At 39.2% G+C, this 20,582-nt stretch overlaps 6 protein-coding genes across 10 annotated transcripts; 3 read left to right on the top strand and 3 right to left on the bottom strand.

Moving 5' to 3' along the window:
* Positions 1–20: 20 nt before the first annotated feature.
* Positions 21–4,834, bottom strand: LOC126785628 (subtilisin-like protease SBT6.1). Its single transcript, XM_050511281.1, has 10 exons — positions 4,223–4,834; positions 3,737–3,865; positions 3,431–3,583; positions 3,148–3,264; positions 2,853–3,037; positions 2,368–2,631; positions 1,186–2,257; positions 504–1,001; positions 306–366; positions 21–212 (listed from the first exon to the last, which is right to left on the bottom strand). Exons 1-10 carry the CDS (start codon positions 4,733–4,735, stop codon positions 121–123), a joined length of 3,084 nt encoding a protein of 1,027 aa, XP_050367238.1. The 5' UTR covers positions 4,736–4,834; the 3' UTR covers positions 21–120.
* A 794-nt stretch (positions 4,835–5,628) lies between these two features.
* On the top strand, positions 5,629–9,055 carry LOC126785500 (uncharacterized). Of its 4 annotated transcripts, XM_050511216.1 has the most exons (10): positions 6,018–6,148; positions 6,237–6,314; positions 6,425–6,500; positions 6,692–6,868; positions 6,967–7,066; positions 7,210–7,319; positions 7,463–7,552; positions 7,658–7,738; positions 7,856–8,671; positions 8,757–9,055. In XM_050511216.1, exons 2-10 carry the CDS (start codon positions 6,310–6,312, stop codon positions 8,847–8,849), a joined length of 1,548 nt encoding a protein of 515 aa, XP_050367173.1. In that variant the 5' UTR covers positions 6,018–6,148; positions 6,237–6,309; the 3' UTR covers positions 8,850–9,055. The 4 variants fall into 4 exon arrangements, with proteins under 4 accessions (XP_050367199.1, XP_050367173.1, XP_050367181.1 ...); XM_050511242.1 differs by lacking the exon at positions 8,757–9,055 and adding an exon at positions 5,629–5,797 and having other exon boundaries at positions 5,954–6,148; positions 6,230–6,314; positions 7,658–7,994; XM_050511224.1 differs by lacking the exon at positions 6,018–6,148 and having other exon boundaries at positions 6,230–6,334.
* Positions 9,056–9,436: 381 nt separating this feature from the next.
* On the bottom strand, positions 9,437–11,587 carry LOC126790428 (uncharacterized). The gene is made up of 3 exons (XM_050516652.1): positions 11,420–11,587; positions 10,150–10,244; positions 9,437–10,042 (listed from the first exon to the last, which is right to left on the bottom strand). The coding sequence occupies exons 1-3, from the start codon at positions 11,570–11,572 to the stop codon at positions 9,649–9,651; spliced, it is 642 nt and encodes a 213-aa protein (XP_050372609.1). The 5' UTR covers positions 11,573–11,587; the 3' UTR covers positions 9,437–9,648.
* Positions 11,588–11,898: 311 nt separating this feature from the next.
* Positions 11,899–12,919, bottom strand: LOC126793662 (methyl jasmonate esterase 1-like). The gene is made up of 2 exons (XM_050520262.1): positions 12,359–12,919; positions 11,899–12,247 (listed from the first exon to the last, which is right to left on the bottom strand). The coding sequence occupies exons 1-2, from the start codon at positions 12,917–12,919 to the stop codon at positions 11,975–11,977; spliced, it is 834 nt and encodes a 277-aa protein (XP_050376219.1). The 3' UTR covers positions 11,899–11,974.
* A 1,266-nt stretch (positions 12,920–14,185) lies between these two features.
* LOC126791038 (pentatricopeptide repeat-containing protein At5g21222-like) lies at positions 14,186–17,189 on the top strand. Of its 2 annotated transcripts, none has more exons than XM_050517435.1 (4): positions 14,186–14,331; positions 14,696–14,882; positions 15,113–16,006; positions 16,142–17,189. In XM_050517435.1, the coding sequence occupies exons 2-4, from the start codon at positions 14,832–14,834 to the stop codon at positions 17,018–17,020; spliced, it is 1,824 nt and encodes a 607-aa protein (XP_050373392.1). In that variant the 5' UTR covers positions 14,186–14,331; positions 14,696–14,831; the 3' UTR covers positions 17,021–17,189. The 2 variants fall into 2 exon arrangements, with proteins under 2 accessions (XP_050373392.1, XP_050373400.1); XM_050517443.1 differs by having other exon boundaries at positions 14,696–14,939.
* A 790-nt stretch (positions 17,190–17,979) lies between these two features.
* On the top strand, positions 17,980–20,573 carry LOC126791162 (chloroplast processing peptidase). The gene is made up of 5 exons (XM_050517574.1): positions 17,980–18,447; positions 19,269–19,406; positions 19,877–19,963; positions 20,102–20,169; positions 20,268–20,573. The coding sequence occupies exons 1-5, from the start codon at positions 17,980–17,982 to the stop codon at positions 20,422–20,424; spliced, it is 918 nt and encodes a 305-aa protein (XP_050373531.1). The 3' UTR covers positions 20,425–20,573.
* The last annotated feature ends 9 nt before the right edge of the window (positions 20,574–20,582 follow it).

Genomic DNA, 20,582 nt, shown 5'->3' with positions numbered 1-20,582 from the left:
ACAAACTCATTCTGTGGAGCTGACATTAACACTGAATCAGTAAATTGATGTTACAAGAAAAATTGTGGTAGTGTAACAGTATGAGGAGCAATGCTATTACAAAATATGAGGCTTCCAAGACTATATATTAGAATATCTACCAGCACTAGATCCTTTTCTTCGTCGCCGACGCCTCAGTCTAATTCTCCAGAAGCTCAAAAATACTACTATACCTATAAATAACAGCAACATGACTAGAGGTTAAAAAAACATCTATATATATGTAATGTTTCTTTTCAGAAACCAGAAAGTGAATGATCACTCACCAGTAAAAGCAAGTACAGCAGGAACAAGCCAATGACTTGCAACTAACACAGGCATATCAAGCTGCAAGAGAATCACCTTAAAGGTCAGACAGAAAATATATATTCTAATTTAATAGAGAAAAAAGGTTAGACAGCATAAATGATTCTCAATCTGAGTATGAAACTACAATAGCCCTTCTAGCCAGATAGTTTGCTTACCTCATTTCCATAGAACAGGCCCAAGTATCCATTTCCCACAGAATCAGTTCTATTCTCCAGTGTCAACTCACTACGCTTCAGACGGGAATCCTCGACAGTCGAATTTAACACTTCACCTGGATTAGTCTGAGAAGAGCCTGGCAATCTTCTGTTTGTTCCTCTCACCTGTAACCTGTAACCTTTCGTTCCCCATATCTCAAATGCAGAGTCACTCCCACATATCAACTCCTTCCCCATTACAGCAGAATATGTAGAAAAATTCACGTCTGTTCTACGGGATGGTAATTGATTGTCTTCCATATATAAAGGTGAATTTTGTTGCACCGAGCTTGAAAAAAGCACAGGATCTCTGATGTTTCCGCCAGTGAAATCTAACATTTTCTTCAAGAGCCAATAACAATTAGTTACCATATGACTGCTGTCCAAACAGTTAGAATCTCCATAGACTACAACACGACCTTCACCAAGCTGAACAAGACCAAGAATGGGAGAATCTGCCTGCATTTACCAATTGGCACCTTAGTCAATATCAAATGTGAACAAAATCAATGAGAACTCAACTTTTTTTTAGCAAAAACTCCCAATGTGAATAATTCAGTTGTAAATGAATTTGACCAGAGAAGTGGCCAACACCCTAGATCAACTAAAATAATCAAAGGTGAACAAGTGATTATTTGCTCACCATTGTCATCTCAGGATCCCGAAGTACATTCTGAGTGGCCCCACTTTCAGAGCTATCTAGGAAAGGGAACTTGTGTACATAACCTCCTTTTGGAAACCTCACAATATCTGTTCCAGATGCATACCGACTTTGCTCTCCATTGATAGAAAAATCACCATTCAGAATCTTATCTCCAAATGCAATCCCAAATGGAGCCAGCAAGTCATTTAACGCTGGAACATTTGCACCTCCAGTGACTGGAGTCCACCAGCTCCGTGTGTTATCATCAAAGAATCTCATCTTCACCATCGTGTCCACATTGTACCACTCAGAAAACACAACCAATCCCAGTCCAGAATTAAGAACATCATCTCGCAGCTTCTCAATCTCCTCCTGAAAGTACTCTTCTTCAAGATCTACCAGAAGAAGGGTCCCATATCGAAGAGCATCAAAGCAAGTAAGAGGGGAACCAAGTGTTTCTACATAATACCCAGCATCTCGTAACATGTTGAACATAATGTGAAAATTTGTATGCAGGTGATCTCCATGCCAGTCAAGAATGTCATTACGAACATCCAGAGAGTCTCTAGGGATATAACCTGGAGGGTATTTGATACTATGAAACTGGTCCCACAAAATTCGTTTTGATCTTTGTGGAGTTGGGACAATCTTCAACTTTAACTGAAGCACACAAGTGCTAATCCGAAGATTCTTTTCTCCTGGAGATGGAGGACTGTATACCCTAAGACTAACATTGCCGCTAATCTCTCCTGAAAACTTTGCCCCTTCTTCCTTAATTTGCATGTGAAGCGCTAAATAACCAGTCCATGGCCAGATAACCTTAGAATAAGTAAAGTGAATGCTTAGAAGATTCCCTACTTCATCTGAAGGCTGCCAGGTTGGTGGACTTTTAACATAGCCAATTACACCCATTCCATTTAGAATGGTAGCATTGAAGATAACAGGCATGGCACCTGCATAAAGTGGCTGACGACAGAAGGGCCAAGAGTAGGGGCAGTCTGTATAATCAAGAATATTAGGGAAGATGCTGGCATGAGGTTTGTAATTCTTCAAGATTTCGTATGATTCTAACCTGACCAAAATGTTAGAAATTAGAACTAAAACTTGCAAATTCTGATTTAACAGGCCAGTAATAAAAGCTGCACAAAAGAATCATACGAGCAATAAATCAGGAAGACTTACAGATCAACCCTCCCTGCACCCTGTTCATACATATTAGGACCACCAAGTTTTGCAGCACCTTCTACCAATGCTTGTTTCATGCTTGCTGGGTTTAAAGTATCTTTCCTACTGCTTTCAGGGATAACACTCACAAGCAGACATACCATACCAGCAACCACAGGACTTGCCACACTAGTGCCAGATAAGCTTTTACAGCCGGTACTGATCTTGGATCCCATAATGTCCCGTCCATATGCAACGACATCTGGCTTAACACGGCCGTACCTGTGTTTAGAATACTTCCAAAGTTAACGGTTTGCACTCACTAGAATACTAAAACTGCTCATAGGCCAAAGGCCCAAAAACTTACAATTTATCAAATATAAGATCAGGAGATGACAATAAGTAAGTGGATTTCAACTATAAGACTTTGTACGGGTAGAGACATAAAACACCAGAAAATATACATCGGTTTAAAATAACCAAAGGATAAAGAGAAAAAGTACCCATGAGGCATCTCCCAAGTACTCATGCCTCGTGACGAAAAAGAAGCAATGTGATCACTGTAGTCAATGCCACCAACACCAATAACATCACTTTGGTCTGCTGGATTATTTAAAGTCCCATAAAGTGGTCCATCATTTCCAATTGCTGAAACCATAATAATGTTGTTTGCTGTTATTTCCCAGACCTGGTGCAAAAATAAGCAAAGAAGTTTAATATCATATGCGCACAAAAAGTTTCAAAGATTTCACACCAAAATGTTCTTCATGAAATTTGGAAACTTATAAAAAGCATTACCTTCTCCACAAATGGGAGGTCCAAGTAATCAGGTCCACCTATGCTCAAGTTCAGAACATCCATATTGGTCGCAATGGCATAGTTGAATGCATCAAGGAACCATGATGTGTACGATACCTGCAATAAGCTGAATACAAACTTCTCATCTCATAATCTTGCTAAATTATGTTAACTAAATGAACCAAATTATATTTCAAGTCAGAGCTTGTGCAATTGGTAACCGCATAGGGGTAGAAAGACAGATGTCATGCTAGAAAAGTCTCCCAACATCCAAAGTCATTACCTGTGCATCTGTAAACACACGAAAGGCATATATCTCTGTATCAGGAGCAAATCCAAGACACTCTGCATCTACACCAGCAATAACACCAGCAACAAATGTCCCATGTCCAAGATTATCGTTTAATGTATCCTCATTTGTCCAGTTTGTCCGCTCCTGCACAATGATTTAATAGTCATAAACTCATAATCAGCAAATCGACTGAAAACTTTTTTCAAAAGCAAACATTTATGTAACTACAAAGGAAACAAGGGTCTATACAACCCACAGTGACAAAAGACTGGGAACATCTTTTCCAGGAAACAATACCTTAATATTTCGAAAGTGTGGGTGATTCGCTCGAATACCAGTGTCAAATATGGCCATTTTCACTTTTGCACCGGTATACCCTTTGGTCCAAAGAGACTCCGCTCCAAACAATGAAGTTATTTGAGATCTCTGCAAAAGTAACACGGTACTAAGAAAAGAAGAACTAGGCACAAACACCAACAACCAGTACGAAAGAATCAACACAGCAAAAGATCTCTAAAAATCAAATTTTCACAAGAACTTCTCCAACTTCACTAAGAGTAACAAACTGATGCAACACCAAGATATATTACCCCATTATTAACTTCAAAATCATACACATTATACCAACTACAATCACAAGTTCACAACCAATCAAACTAAAACCCCTTGGCTAAAATCACAACCAAAATAACCACAAAATCGAAAGCGAAAGCATAAAGATCACAACTTTCAAGTTCTATCTAATAACTAAACACATTAAAGCATGAAAAAACGACATGTCACCTCAGCCAAGAGCTCCCTCTTCCAGCTCACAGAGCCATTACTTCCCCCACCGTCTTCACTAAACGACATCGCCGTCAAAATCTTCCCCGGCCGCTTCTCCCCATCCACAAACGCCCCAACCTTCTCTCTCTTCTCCTCACTCAGCAAACCCCTCCCGTACCTGACGTCAGCATTCACATCCTTTACCCTCCCCAGTTTCCCAATCTCTCCGATCACCAGCTCCCTCACTCCTTCTTCAATCCACACCACTCCGAAATCCGTCGGGTAATCCTTCGCCGGATTGTTCCTCTCGATCCAGTCCCATCCCTCCGCCGGGACGCCCGATTTCAGATACTCCCGGTGATCCTCCCACCTCCTGTACTCCACGAATCGGACGACGTAGTTGTTCCGGTGACGATCTAGGGTTAGGGTTGGGGGATTACGGTGAGGCTTGAAATGGAGGAGAGCGAAGGCGACGGCGACGATGATGACGAGGAGGGAGAGTGATGACGTGGAGGTCAGAGGAGCGGTCATAGCGGCTAGGTAGATAATTGGCGCCGGGGCTTCATAGATTTGGCGGGAAAATTCGCATCGGAGAAAAGAAAAGTGCGAGTCTTTCCGGTGAAATGTAGCAAGCTTCAGTTTAAGACTTTCTCCTTTCTTCTTTACAGTGTTGTTCTTTCACTTCTACAAGTTGGGTCAATATTTACTACAGCCCAGTTCAGACGGCCCAACCTAAGGCCCAATTCATACTGACCCAAGTGACCATGCACTCATACTGAAGAGCTATGTGACGTGAGACCACTTCTAGATTTTTCGACTATGATTTTCTCTTGATATTGTTAGGAATTCGTTTCATAATTAATATATATATATATATATATATATGCAAATGCCTCATTTTGAATGTTCTTAAGAGGCGCATCATGTGAGTTCTGAGGAACAGGCATAAATCTTCACTTGCATGATTTGTCAACCTCACATCAAACCCCAACGCAATGTTAATAGTATAGATTAATTCTCTTTATAAATTAGGATTATGTTTCCTATTGTAATTAGATGGCTAGACCTTATTGTATCAAGATGTATATATAAATATATATCCCTCAACATGAAAAAGAATAATATCATCATTCTGAATCTCTCTTATGCTAATTGGAGTTTAAATCTAAATTTATTTTTAGTCTCTAAAATAGAGGAAGTGTTTGACATGAATGTGACATTGTTCCATTTGTGGACTATATGGTAGGAGTCCTAGGACCATAATTTTTCAGGCCCAGCCAACCCAACAATTTCAAAGACAAAACGCACCGTTTAGGCGGCTCTATAAGCTTCATCTCTCTGACAACGGAAGCTCTTTGGTTTGTACAATGGCGGGAGGGGTTATCCTATCGTCGCAAACCAGAACCCAAACCTTACTCTTTTCCATTCCCAAATTACCCTCACCACTATGGAAGCTCCCCTTCATTTCCCGCCTGATTTCCTGCAAGTGCTCCCAGACCACCCAACTCGCCGCCGTAGTGGACTTAGCCAAGTACAAGGAAGCTTTCTCCAGACGAATGGACATGGCTGGCCTCAAACCCCACCACCGAGTCGGTCTGTTATCTCCTCTCTCAGTTCAAAGTTCAAACCTTTTCTCAATTCTGCTCTGTAAATTTTGAATTTTTGTTTTGAAAAATTGTAAAGGTTGGATTTTTATTTGGGTTATGAGAATTAAAGATTGGTTCTTTATTTTGGGTTTGTGTATTTTAGCTATTGGAGTTTCTGGGGGTCCGGATAGTATGGCCTTGTGTGCTTTGACTGCGTACTGGAAAGGCCAAGGGCTTGATGGTAAGTGTGATGGTGAGGGATTCATTGATGGGGTTCTGGCCATCATTGTGGACCATGGCCTGCGTGAAGAGAGCACTGAGGAGGCCGGCATTGTCTCCAATCGTGTCGCGAAGATGGGTACTTTTCTTTGTGCTGATAGGGGATTTAGTTTGAGGATAATTTAGTAGGGGTGGAGAGCTAATGTGAAGTTTTGTGTAGGGATCAGAAGTGATGTTGCCTGTTGTGATTGGTCCGATGGCAAGCCGAAACAAGGGCATGTGCAAGAAGCAGCTCGCGAAATGAGGTGAGTTACTGGGAATGAATGTATGCATTGCATTTGTGGCTTTTATTAGACTATGGGTAGTGTTTATTTAGCAGTTTTTTTTTATGTTGGAGTGTTGGACTTTGATGCAGGTACCAGATATTTCAGAATGTCTGTGTCAAGTACCAGATTGGTGTGTTACTAACGGCACATCATGCTGATGACCAGGTTTCTCCAACAGTCATTTACTTTTCATTTCTTTCAACATCTGTGTATGTTGTTCGTATGTGTCAATAAGTTTTTAAGTTGTAGTCTTTGAAAAATAGTATTAGCTTATATTGCAATGTTTTACGTATTGTTTCTCTTGAAATTCCAGCTGGTGCAGATGTTAACACTAATTGAGTTTTAAAACAATGCAGACTGAGTTATTTGTTATCAGACTTTCTCGTAATAGTGGTATTCTTGGACTCGCTGGTATGCCTTTCACATCTCAAATTTTCTCCACACACACTCATTCTCATACTGAAGTTTCTAGAAACTATGGGATTCTTCTTGTGAGACCACTCCTTGATTTTTCAAAGGAAGACATGTACAAGGTTAGTGCAATAGAGCTCGGTGACTATTTGTTAAACTATGATTTTCTCTTGAATAATTGGTTGATATTATTATGAATTCTGTTCTATAATTTCTGAAGATATGCCAAGGGAGTGATCAGGAATGGGTGGAAGACCCAACAAATCAAAGCTTGTTATATGCTCGTAATAGAATTCGGATGTCCTTAAGGGATGCATCATGTGAGTGCTGAGGAACAAAGGCATAAATCTTCTCTTGCATGTTCTGTCAGCTTCACATTAACTCCAACAAAATGTCATATTTCTTGTTTGCATACACGAGCTTGACATTTTCAGAATACTAACTCTTATGCTTTTCTTCCCAGGTTTATTCAAAAATGAGCTACAAGCAGTTATTTCTGCTTGTCGGGAAACACGTGTATATATTGATTATGTTTGTCGTTATTTGTTGTCTAAAGCAGTGACTGTTTCGTATGTAAGCATCATTTGACGTTAAAACTTGTTTTAGTTTTCCTTGTGATAAATTATAACAACAAAGCCAACTAAGCATTTTGATTATTGCATGTGTAAATATGTCTGTAGAATTCTAAAAAATTCATTTAAAATTGCTACATGCAGCTAGGATATGCAGTTATTGATTTAGAGATTCTTAATCAATCAAAAGTGGAGGACATATGCCTGTCAAAGTTCATATCCTTAATTTTGCAGGTATGAAAACTGTTGCGTACAGGTTATTTTATTTAATAGTTATTTTTCTTAGAGAATTGTCTTTTGACGAATTATTTTCATGCTGTAACTGATGCTGCTTAACAGTTCATCTCACAAAGGCACAGACCTCTTAGAGGTAATACTTCAAAATTACTTGTTGGTTACATGCGTAGTTTCCCGTCCAAGGTATGTCTCTCATCAACTTGAAACACTAATAAACTTGATATGCATTGCAGTGTTGAGCAAGTCATGATATTAGTTTTAGCTTGATTGACCTTTTGTTTAATTTTACCTATTCTGCAGACATCCCTTACTGCAGCTGGCTGCTTCCTTTCTCCGGCTCCTGGGTCCAGAGGCATGAAAGCCCTGGTGTGTTGTTCTGTTGATTCTCCTCTGCCTTTAAATGTGGGGTTATCGCATCAACACTTCCATACAGAACAGGAACACTCTACTAGTGGTGACATAGAGAAAATAATTTCTGATGGCAGATCCTATGCAGATCGCTTGGTCCCAAATGCATCAGATGTGCCTTTCTTAGAAGTAACATCTGATTCAGTTTTAGCTGAAGCAAGGAGGCTTGGTATGATTAGTGAGTCAACACATACATATATTCTTTCATTGCAGAAGGAAGAGACTGAGCATTTCAAGTCTAAGAGTGAAGTAAAAGCTGACTATAAGACAAAGCATGGAGTCAATTCTGTTAGTACATCACCCAGCGAACCACTTCGTCCCGGGCAAATATATTGCTTCATGAACCGATTTTTTATCACATGGAAACTAAGTGAAGTTTCCGAGGAAGCTTTAGAGGGGCAAAGTCGGCGCGGTTGCAAATCTTGTATAGTTGGCCATGACACGGTGCTTGACGTGCGGAACATGAGTGAACAGGATTGGCTGTATCTTTCCGACTTGTCAAAGTCTTGTACTTCAGGGAACCTTCAAGAACAAAGTAACTCTTTGGATAGTAATTTAGAACAAAGAAAAGAGGAGACAGACAAATGTCTAGACTATGCAAGAATTTCGGCACAAAGAGGTCTTCAATCCCTGAAATCTATCCCTGCTGCTGCAAGAAGGTCCTTGCCTGTTCTAGTGAATAGCCGGGGACTTCTACTAAGCATACCAGTATGTATACTCTTTATCGTTTCACAATCAAACCTCTGAAGTTTTTTATATTTCTCACTTAATGTTGAATATTCTTACTTTTCAGAGCATCGGCTTTCAAGGCTGCTCGTGCTTAATGGTCACTGCAACATTCAAGCCAAAAGTACCACTTGGGGGAGACCATAGTTCATTCATCTAATTGATGTTGTCTTAGTTTACCTGGTGCATCCATTATGCAATCAGGATTCCGGTTGTGTAGCAATTTGCAGAGTAGGTTTTCTTGTACCATATCTCAGCTTGTGAACTCAACCCCAATTTTGCTGGTGGGGAAACATGTTGTATAATTATAAAATTATTGAGGTGATCAACTTGTCAGTAGGATTTGAAGAACCAAATTCATCTCGATCAAATTTATTTCTATGATATATCGGTTTTTTTTCTTGAAGACAGAATCACGAAGTACCATCGGCTCGTTGTTTCCAGGTTTTTCAGGTCTAGAATTGCTTTAAAATTATGATTTAGCTATTAGAAGATTCTGGTGCGAAAATAATACGGGGTTTTCTTGCCAAAAACCATGTGCTATAACCCACAATTTTGAGAGAGAACTGTGATTTTGGACAAAATTTTCTTTCTTTTGGAGAACTATTCATAATGTTGGCATGAGTATCGGCATCATTAGCCTCTCTAGTTCCAAAAATTCTCAGCCAGTAAACTAAATACAAGTGATTAAGGCCTTGAACAGATTGCTTAAGACTATTCAAAATTCCAAGCAAATGCAATGTCAAATCAAAGGTCTAAGCTGTGTTGTTCTTTTCATTGTATAAGTCACATTGAACACATTACAACTTGAAACCAATTGAAAATGATGGCTGTAGTCTATGGATGCACCACAATCTTTCTTTCTCAAAAGCATTCTCTCATTTTGGAGTACCCTAAACTGAACAGAAGGGATGAAATACATGTGTGGTGAAGATGATGAATCAAAATCTGCCCTAACCTCATCGGTCTTTAAAAGAAGTAAAAGATGTTAACCACTGCTTCCAAGCGGCATCCTTTTGTTGCTCGACCCATGACAAAAAAGCACTGTCCAACAGGCAGAAGATATTAACATAGAGGAGCTGATACCTCACAGGAACATATCTGAAATTAGCAACTTGAACAATTGGCCACACGCCACCCTCCAAGATAAGGGCTGGTATGAAATCTCTCTTCAAATCTTCCTTCACTTGTTCAGCATTCTTGCCAGTAGAAAATCCCATGTACGTGAAAAACACCAACAAATCAAGGGGACCAAAGATAAGACCATCCATTGCCACTTTAGCGGCAACAAACCGAGCTGACTTGGGTGGTAGGAGAAGCTTCAATTTTATGAATTTGTCCAAGTTTTCATACCTGTAAACAAAAAATGTTGTTAACTAATACTTCTTATTTCTGGGTAGATGGATCAGATCTCAGACCAGGTCCCTGAAGGCAAAAGGAACAGAAAGAGTAAAACATACCAGAAATGGCCAACAGGTCCAACAAAAGCAAAGCCAAATGTACTTGTGATAGCGACTCGTTTCCAGTTAACTTTGAAATCTTCAGCTTTGTCATGCTACATAAGATACAAGATCATCATACATAGGCAGATGGCGAAGATGGTAAAGAAAAAACTACTACTAGTTTCACCACAATGGTTGTACTGAACTTAAAACCAATCAAGTTCTTCCAGAAACTTTAGCTGCATTCTTTATAAAATGCCTACCACTTGCTAAAGTTTTGATGTAAGAGGTTTAGGCCTACCACTTGTTCAGATACATGATATATTGATATGTTAAAACAAACAAAAGAGCTACGCAATTTGGATACACATACTTACAAGGCTAATACAGAAAAATAGAAAGATCACTATATGTCGCACCTGACCTCATCAGTTCAATTTTCATTTGAAAGGATTAGTCACTAAACCGAAGTTCATTTCTGCCGCCTGATTATTCCTTGATTACCAAGTAGCGCAGTTATAAATGCACAGGGGCAATTTAGAATCCCTTTCAAACACCAACATATGGATAAATCATCTGTCCTAGACTCTTAGTGATGCAATTTCACCATTATGTGTACAAGACTACAAGAGCGATAGGAAATAGGTAAAATCTCAACCAGAAAACAAAATCAGTCCTTGGTTTATTGACACACCCTTGTTCAAGGACAGAAACAGAAGTTGTAGTTCTCCCCATCATCAAAACAACAGAGGTGAAATGAAGTCATCGATTATAAAGAAACAAACTTTCCATAATGGGGTTGCTCTATTCAGATTCGACCATCATGACCTTGACAGAAAGTCCAGTAAATTGAACCAGTTAATAACCAAAGCACCCTGAGATGCTTCTATTCTATGGTCACCTTATTCTTGATGATCAATCTCAATCATTCCTTTGAAATCGGTATAAATAATGGAGCTCTATAAAACTTAAAAATGCACCCCAGAAACCAAGGCCAATACTTTGAAGCAAAAAACTACACCAGCTCTTAAAACAAGCTAAAACATGTGGATTGCAACACCACCCAAATGTAAGTAAACTCAATCAACCAGACTTCAGAAACTCCAAACATTTCAAAGAAGCTACAATATCACTAAAGCAATGCTAAACCAAAACAGTACTAAAACAAAACAAAAACCCAATCTTAAAATGAGGCATATGAAACAAACCCAGTTCCAGAAATCACAGAACCCAATCAAAATCAAGACCCACATTCAGGATTTTACAAATTGGGTTGAACAATACTCACAGAGAGCTGAAGGCGGTTCCTTGCGGTGGAGTGAGTAATGTACTGGGCGGCAATGTCGCCGACGCCCCAGAGGACGCCGGAGCTGATGACCTGAGTCTTCAATGGGTGCTGAGAGAGGCAGCTCTGGTACCATTTCCAAACCCTCAACATCATCCAAAACCTTAAACCCTGTAAGTGATGAAGAGGTCTAAAGGTTATGGCTTTCTTTCAGAGCGGTTGTGCTTTTTATGAACCCAATACTCTTTGCTGCTATGACTCATTGACAATTTACCTCCTCATTTTGTTGCTATGAGTTTTTACTTTTTACCATCGATTTTTGTTTTGCTTTAAAAGCTTCCAAAATTAAAGGAAAATAAGAAAAATATCCTTGTTCTGTGTAACGAAAGGAGACGATGATTGTGATATTAAGTATGTATATACAAGTTCATAAATTGCTAGCTAAATTCACATGTAAACTTTTTATTTGGTAATTCAAAGTTTATTCTTGTTCATACATCAAATAATTAAGACTTTAGTTACATGATGGTACTCGACTACTCATGTCGATCTTTTTCTTTAGGAGGAGTATTTCTCAGCAATTTGCTGGAGGTTGGAGAAGAACTCCAGTGGTCTGGAGAACATGACCATGTGATCAGAACCATTTATCACCTTCACTTCATCTGGAGGATTATTTTGGATCATCCACCTTGCAAAATCCACCTTAAGTACGAGGTCCTGATCGCACATGATGTATACTCTACGTACCGATCCATATCTCTGCTTTGTAAATATCATTTCTTCTCTAACAATCGGGGCATATCTCACCAGTGTGAGCCCTAGTGTTAAATCCTGCATCCAATGTATAAAAGTATAAAACACATCACCAATCGATAGAAAAAATGAACTATATATACATCATGTATATATGCGTATGTATACGCTATCTGTACATAAATTTACCTCTGGTGGTGATAGCTGGTAGAAGTATGGGGATAGGATTTCTTGGGAGCGAAGCACCGAGGTTGCAGGTTTATCAGCACCATCATCAAATCTGAACTGAGAGTCCACATAATCCAAGTAACGCCTAAGCTCTGCGCGTATAGCTGTGTAAGTAAGATTAGGACCAGGCATGGAAGCTGTGGCGAAAACCGCAACGGAGATTTTGTGAGGGAACCTCTCCATGGCAAGAGCTATGGGAACTCCACCCATGCTGTGGCCAACAAGAACTACCCTCTCGTTTGCGGGGAGAGACTCCATGAACTTCATCAAGGGGTCGACATAAACAGCAACAGAAGTGACTTGTTGTATCTGGGTTTGGTCGATTCCGGAAGCTGCAAGGTCTAGAGTGGTGACGTTGTGGCCCGACTGTTTCAGCAGAGTAGCCACCTTGTACCAACACCATGCACCGTGACCAGCTCCATGAACAAGCACAAAGCTGTGTTTATGATCAGATGGGGACGAAGCACAAGTTCCTACCAGACAAAGAAACAAAAGAAACTGCACAAAATGCCCAACCCTCATATTGCTCTTTCTTGATCAAGTTTTTGGTTTCGTCTTACACATTGACTAGTTTTATAGTTTATACTAGTTCAATTCATATATAATTCATGACTTCAAATATAGTCATTCTTTCAAGTTAGAATATGCACGACGTGTATAAATTAATATGCTCATACTTTTTTTTTATCAAATAATATGCTCGTACTTAACAAGAATAATTCAATCTAATTTAGTCATAATCACTAAAATAATAGTATACAGAGCTGGGGATGCACTACACACTCATGAGCTCACGACATTGCACATGGAGTTGTGGTGTTTAGTTACTATGTGAAGTATGATTTAATTTGCAAGAGATAGCAACTGGGAGTTAATTATGAATTAAGACTATTAATTTGCTCTAACATGTATAATGCGTACTTGCTCTACACACCATGACACCAATGCGTTGAACTTTTTTTAGCATTGACATTTTCAGATTGTTGCCATTAGATCTATGTTAAAAAGTCTAATGGATAAATTGCTTAATACTATGATTTGTAGATTATCAAAAGCAATTTAGCGGCCTTTCTTTGAATCTAGTTGGGCAATGGGCATATACTAGTTCAATATATTTCGTTGGTTCAGTTATTGAGTTGTGACGAACCATGAAGTCATTCATAATGGTTTATGGCCAACAAGTTTTTATATCTGATTTTTGTATGATTGATTTCACACCTTGGTCCGATTGTATTGTTCGTCAATATCCATTTCACATGAAAGTAAAGCTGTGCATTACTAATATTTTTGCATGAAATTACCAATGATTTATAAGTTTCTAACATGTAAGAGCAGTTATATTATGTTTAATTAATACGAAAAATGTATGATCGGAATATTTTCTAATCTAATGATCCGAAGTTTCACCTCATTGGCTCATTCGGTGACAACTTACCAACTAGCCAGGAACCAATGTGATTTAATTGTGTATCCAACGTTGATAATTTATTTGGATTAAGATGGGTTTGGTACTTCCATTGGAGTTCTTGAGAAATGGTGCAAAATCTCGCAGGGATTCTTATTTCGTTCATACATTCTTTGAGGGAGATACAAGGAGGTAGTCTGGTAGTCAAAGAGACAATGATGATCCAAGTGACCACGTAGTGAGGTACACAACAGTATGCTCTTCTTAATTTTAGCCACCAAAATAGTCTACACAGTTTTGTCTCCCTCCTTTTACAGCCTCAAATATTTATCCAGAATTTCATTCTGATAATATTTGTGGATAAGAATCTCCAGTGGATTGTCACAACACAAACCCATACCGCTAGACTACAATTCAATTCTTCTGCCACTTCTAATTTTACACATTGCATTGGCTTACATGCATAACTGGGCAGCCAACCATGAACTTCCACCTCTTCTTCTGAGCTCTGCCACTTTCAGCTCAACAGGTAAACACTCTAGCAGCTCATTTAAGAACATGAAGTTTTGAATTCACTGAACTAAGTTGCACCATAGAGCTCAAACTAAGCTATATACTCTTTAATTCTGTTGAACTGTGATTGTTTTCAAGAACCCATTTTTATACTTAAGTTTCGATTTTCAGTTCTCTTTGTCTTCAGTTGTTGGGCAGCTAGGATTTAGTGGTTATCTTGGCTTTGATTTGCAGTGAAAGTTTGAGTCTTGAACGAATTGGGTTTGGATGTTTCAGATATAACCTCACAGCAATGTTTTTATCCTGAAAGATTTGAACTTCTTGAGCTGCATGCCAGTTACATTTGTGCTTATCCTGTGGTATTCTTCATTTCTCCATAGGTTTCATGTAGGAGGAAATGAGAATCTAACTATTCCCTCCGCTCTAAAGCTTTGACAAATTCCTTGGCATGGTCTGCAAGCCGAAATCTAAATTTGATCAAAGAAGGTAGCAGGGGAGCTTGGTGCTTGAAGAATCATGGGTAGACTTCAAGAGGGAACAATTAGTAATACCGCACCTTCACTCAGGGTATCATATTGGCCATGAACTCATTTGTTTACTGGAATCTTGCATCTTAGAATTATGGTACAATGTGCAGTCTATTTCTTCTAATTTTGCTACTTCCACTAATTAGACTGAGAATGACTTGTTCTTTTGTTACTCTTTAGACTTTACTGGTTTAGTTTAGTGAACTCCATTAGGCATACCTTGCATAAATATGTGTTGAATCAAGTTATTGTTCACTGTGAACTTCTTAGGAACCAAACCTGGGCAAGGACAAAGTAAAACCAACTTCAACTCTGGTATCTCGCTGCCTTGTTTGTTTGGACAAGAACAGTTGTCGAGTAGTTCGTTCAAGAACAAAGCTGATGAATAATTTAATTTCAAGAGGGAAGCCTCATGAAGCACATTCCATCTTCAATAATTTAGTAGAAGAAGGACATAGGCCAACTCTTATCACATACACAACTCTTGTAGCTGCCTTGACCCGCCAGAGGCGTTTTAAGTCAATTCCCTTACTCCTGTCTGAAGTGGAGGAGAATGGTATGAAGCCTGATTCAATACTTTTCAATGCCATGATCAATGCTTTCTCCGAATCCGGAAATGTAAATGATGCCATGAAAATATTTCGGAAAATGGAGGAGAGTGGATGTAAGCCCACAACCAGCACGTTTAACACCCTTATCAAAGGATATGGAATTGCTGGTAAACCTGAAGAATCTTTAAAATTGCTAGAGCTTATGTTGCAGGATGGGAAAGCCAAACCGAATGACAGGACATATAATATACTGGTTAGAGCTTGGTGTAACAAGAAGAGATTAGATCAAGCCTGGAATGTGGTATATAAGATGGCTGCTTCTGGTATACAACCTGATGCAGTCACTTTTAACACACTAGCAAGGGCTTATGCTGAGAACGGAGAGACCAGTAAAGCTGAAAGGTTGATGATGGAGATGCAACACAACAAAGTGAACCCCAATGAGCGTACTTGTGGCATTGTTGTAAATGGATATTGCAAAGAAGGTAACATGACAGATGCTTTAAGGTTTGTATATAGAATGAAGGATCTTGGAGTGAATCCGAATCTTGTCATTTTCAACTCTCTCATTAAGGGGTTTCTGAACATTACAGACACTGATGGAGTTGATGAGGTGAGTTGAATATTGGGATTCCAATGAACTATATTAGTCCTGTTTATGTGAATATTACTATTCCAAAATGTCTACTGCTTCCTTAATGACACTCGTTGAATGTTTGGTTTACTCACAAAAAGCATAAATTGGCAGGTACTGACATTGATGGAAGAATTTGGGATGAAACCAGATGTAATAACATTTAGCACCATAATGAATGCATGGAGCTCAGCAGGACTAATGGAAAAATGCCAGGAGATATTTGATGACATGATAAGGGCAGATATAGAACCAGACATCCATGCATTCGGCATTCTTGCAAAAGGCTATGTGCGTGCCGGTGATCCTGGGAAGGCAGAGTCACTTCTGAGTTCGATGGGAAAATCTGGTGTGCACCCAAATGTTGTAATCTTCACAACCATCATGAGTGGCTGGTGCACAGCAGGAAAAATGGTGCATGCTTGGGATCTCTTTGAGAAAATGTGTAAAATGGGAATCAGTCCAAATGTTAAAACCTTTGAGACTCTAATATGGGGATACGGGGAAGCTAGGCAGCCCTGGAAAGCAGAAGATTTACTTCATATAATGAAAGAGAAAGGGATTGTTCCTGACATGAGAACAATCGAGCTTGTTGCTGAGGCTTGGCGTGCTATAGGTTTGATGGATGAAGCAATGAGACTCCTCAATGAGTCAGAAGAAGATTCAGAAGTCATACTGAACAAGGTACCTGAGCAGAGTTTGGAGACCATTAGTCGGAAAGAAACCTTGAGTACTTATCCTAATGCTTTGCAGATACCCGGAGGAGCTGTTTCTGATAACGGCAGCACTGCTGCTAATATAAGAGGCCAGATGATTTCAAAAAGATTCCAGTTTTCATCTGAAAGTATGCAGAATGTTACTAGAACCATGTGCATTACTCATACTTCTGCACTGAGAGTGCAGCCATTGGTTATATGCAAGAGGCAGTTTCAAAGTCAAGTTGGGATATGCAGGATGTTTGAAAATACATGTAGAGTGGTGTATATATGTTAACGAAGAAGAAGCAAGACAACATGATGCGACACGGACACATATAAGTTCTCTTTTGTTATTCTTCTGATGTGGGACTTCTTCAACAATCCCCCAGAACAGTTCCATGTGATCATGTGGTTCCTACCTATGAAGCCTTTCATATGTTTCTTAGATTCAGATTGTTCGTGATTATTTGGCCTAGCCGATACTTTGTGATTAACACGTTCTTACATTCTAGTTGGTATAGCTGATTATTATTGTTTTTCTAATTTTTACATAGCAGCAGCTTCTGTAATGTTCTTCTTCGGTGCATCAGCCCATTGGGATTCAATTGTCTCTACTATTCGTGTTCATCAATAAACAAAGTTTGATGAAGCTCCTTAACGAGGCTATGCCTGTTAGTTGGTGTTGGACAACGTTTTACATGGAGGCGACACTGCAAAACCAGAACATTGTTTCATTCCTTTGCTAGGATGCCTCTGTTACATATTTGAATTACATTACATACAAACATGTTTGATTCTAATTTACTTGAAGGTACGGCGACACTACTTGAGCCAATGCACCCAGAAACTTATTCAAGAACATATGATCATATATTTTTATCAACGGTAAGACACCATTGGCTCAAGTACATCCAGATCAGAACATATTTCTGGTTGGCAAGAGATACAGAACATAACTCTACTCCTACCTAGAAATCGACAGCCTAACATGGTTGGTGTTTCCATATATACCTTCTCAATAGTTAAGGATTTGATTTGATTCTTCAACTCTATTCCTACTGCAATAAGGAAAAGAAAGACTCATCTGAGTCTTGAGTCTTGCTTTTCAAGAAAAAACTAGAGAGTAATTTGAACAAAACCGAAGGGATAACAACGGAATTTCACAATCATATGAATACTCTAAATAAACTCCAAATTTTCAATCTTCAAACACAGACTCACAGAGAGCAATACTCCATCTCTGATCCAAAGACAATGCTCTTTCTACAGTACTTCCCTCCATTACCTTCCCTCCAAAACCCTAACTCCGACCACACCCACTTCTTCATTCCCATAAAAAACCCCAATCCCTCACCCATAAATCTCCACCCACTTCCCAAAACCCACAAATATCCCAAGCTCTCAATCAAAACCCACTTCAGAAAACTCGTCTGCAATGCCTTGAAGGACTCCGGTGAAGAAAAGAAGGTGTCTTTGGACAGTGGAGGCGGCGGAGACGGCGGAGGAGGTGGCAGCGGCGGCGGCGGCGATGATGGGCAGGGGGAGAAGAAAAGTGGGCCCCTGCCGGAATGGTTGAACATAACTACTGACGATGCTAAGACAGTGTTTGCGGCAATTGCGGTGTCGCTTGCGTTTCGGACTTTCATAGCTGAGCCGAGGTTTATTCCTTCCTTATCAATGTATCCTACGTTGGATGTTGGAGATAGAATTGTAGCTGAAAAGGTTTGATTTTTTTGTTGCTTTGATTTTTCAGTTATGTTTTGTGAGTTTTGTTTGCGAAGGTTCGATTGTGGTGTTTGGTTTCGAAATCGAAATTGTAGTGGCTAACATTGCATTGATGTACATATGACTTGTTCCTGGTTGATGATGACGATATAGATAACAGTTTCTGGGGCAATGTGGGTAATTCTGCTTGATATGGTATACTTGATAGTTTGGTACTTAGGTTAGATGAGAAGAATAATAAGGAATATATCCTATGAATGAAAGTTTTTAAGGGGATAAGCTTAGCAAGGAAAGTATCCCAGGGATAGGTAATTAGACTCGGTGGACATGATCAAGGTGAGAGACGAAATCAATATATGTTTAGACTGACTAGGATATTGCATCGGTTAATGTTACCAATTAATTCGATATGCATGAAGAGTGTGTTATGAATTTATGACTGCCTTGGCTGAAAAATATTGAACTTGGGTCTGATCAAGAAGGTAAGAAGTAGAACCTACCGTGTTTCTTTTATAACTATAAAGAATCAAACTCTGGGGTGATAGCCTTGCAGAGTTGCGTGTGTAGTTCAATTGGGTGTCCACATTATGGAGCTTCCTCCCCCTGTTCGGATTGATTTGAAACTGATGATGCTTTTGAAATTTTTGTTTTCGTGAGAGTGTAATTAGTATTGTTGTTCCACCCTAAGAAAAATTACATTTTTCTGAACTTTTATCAATACTTGGGGTATTTTATGCTCTCTGTACTTTTTATGTGCCTGTTTTGATGAGAATACGGTGAAATATGTACTTAACAGGTCTTTCTCATAACATCGCCAGGTTTCATATTACTTCAGAAAGCCATGTGCCAATGACGTAGTTATCTTTAAAAGTCCACCAGTCCTTCAAGAAGTAGGATATACTGACCTTGACGTCTTCATTAAACGGATAGTGGCCAAGGAAGGTGATACTGTAGAGGTGAGATTAGTCAGATTTCTTGGCAGTTTCCTTTGTTGTGTGCTATGGTGTTGCATTTTTTCAAAATCCTACTTCTGTTTTGCTTCTAGTCAATACAGGAAACCATAATACCTGCTTTCTCATGTTAAAAATGAGAAGTCTCAACCAACTTTCTCCAGAATGTCTTAAGTACCATGCTGTTACTACTTGTCTAGCCCACATTCTTCCTACATGCCATTAGTTCTTGTCTAGCCCACATTCACCCATGAAAAGGGTGACTGTGGCTGGAAAATCTCTATTTTACATTAAGCTCACTGAACAAATCAATTCTCCGTAGTTTCTACACTGGCAGATTTATCTTCGACATGCATCTGAACTAATTTATTTACATTAGTACTCTTGAGTTTTTTGATAGTTGCTATGTAGATTCTTTCATTATCAATATCAATCTGAATAATGAAATCTAACTGGTGATGGATTACTGACTGCAGGTTCGCAATGGAAAGCTTATAGTTAATGGGGTCGAGAGAAATGAAAAGTTCATCCTTGAACCACCTTCTTATACTATGACACCAATTGTAAGAATCAGCTCAACTATTTACCTTCCTTTTCTTCCCGTATACCCCTTGTTTTTATGCAATTATTAGGAAACTTGGTATGGTTGTAAAAGAATGTCACAAGTAGTTAAGTTTGCATCTTTATGTTTGTGTTCGCAGACTGTGCCAGAGAACTCAGTATTTGTGATGGGGGACAATAGAAATAACAGCTACGATTCACACGTATGGTAATGCATTCTAAACCAAGTTGTGAGACCATTTGGATCATTCATTGAAGTCGGAGGTTCCTCTTGTTGATTGATTGTTTAAGTTCTGTCTATATTAGGGGTCCACTGCCAGCCAAGAACATTTTAGGACGATCAATCTTTCGGTACTGGCCCCTGAAAAGGATTGGTGCCACCGTTCTTGAGACTGGATGTGCTGTTGACAAGCAGGAGAGCACTACAGCATCTCAACCAAAGGATGGTGCAGCATTGAATTGAAAAGGAATTGAGAGTCTGCTAGTCTGCTTAACCCATGTCTTTCAAAAAATTTGTGTAACATATCTCGCGGGGGCTAATTTTTTCGAAGGCCCTGTTATTGTAGATTGCAAATCTGAACCTTAATCTGAGTGCAACTTATTTTACACATCAAAATTTAC

Source organism: Argentina anserina, chromosome 1 (assembly GCF_933775445.1).
Source record: "Argentina anserina chromosome 1, drPotAnse1.1, whole genome shotgun sequence".
Classification (NCBI taxonomy): Eukaryota; Viridiplantae; Streptophyta; class Magnoliopsida; order Rosales; family Rosaceae; genus Argentina; species Argentina anserina.
The sequence above is the reverse complement of the archived record's forward strand: the minus strand, read 5'-3'. Positions and strand labels throughout refer to the sequence as shown.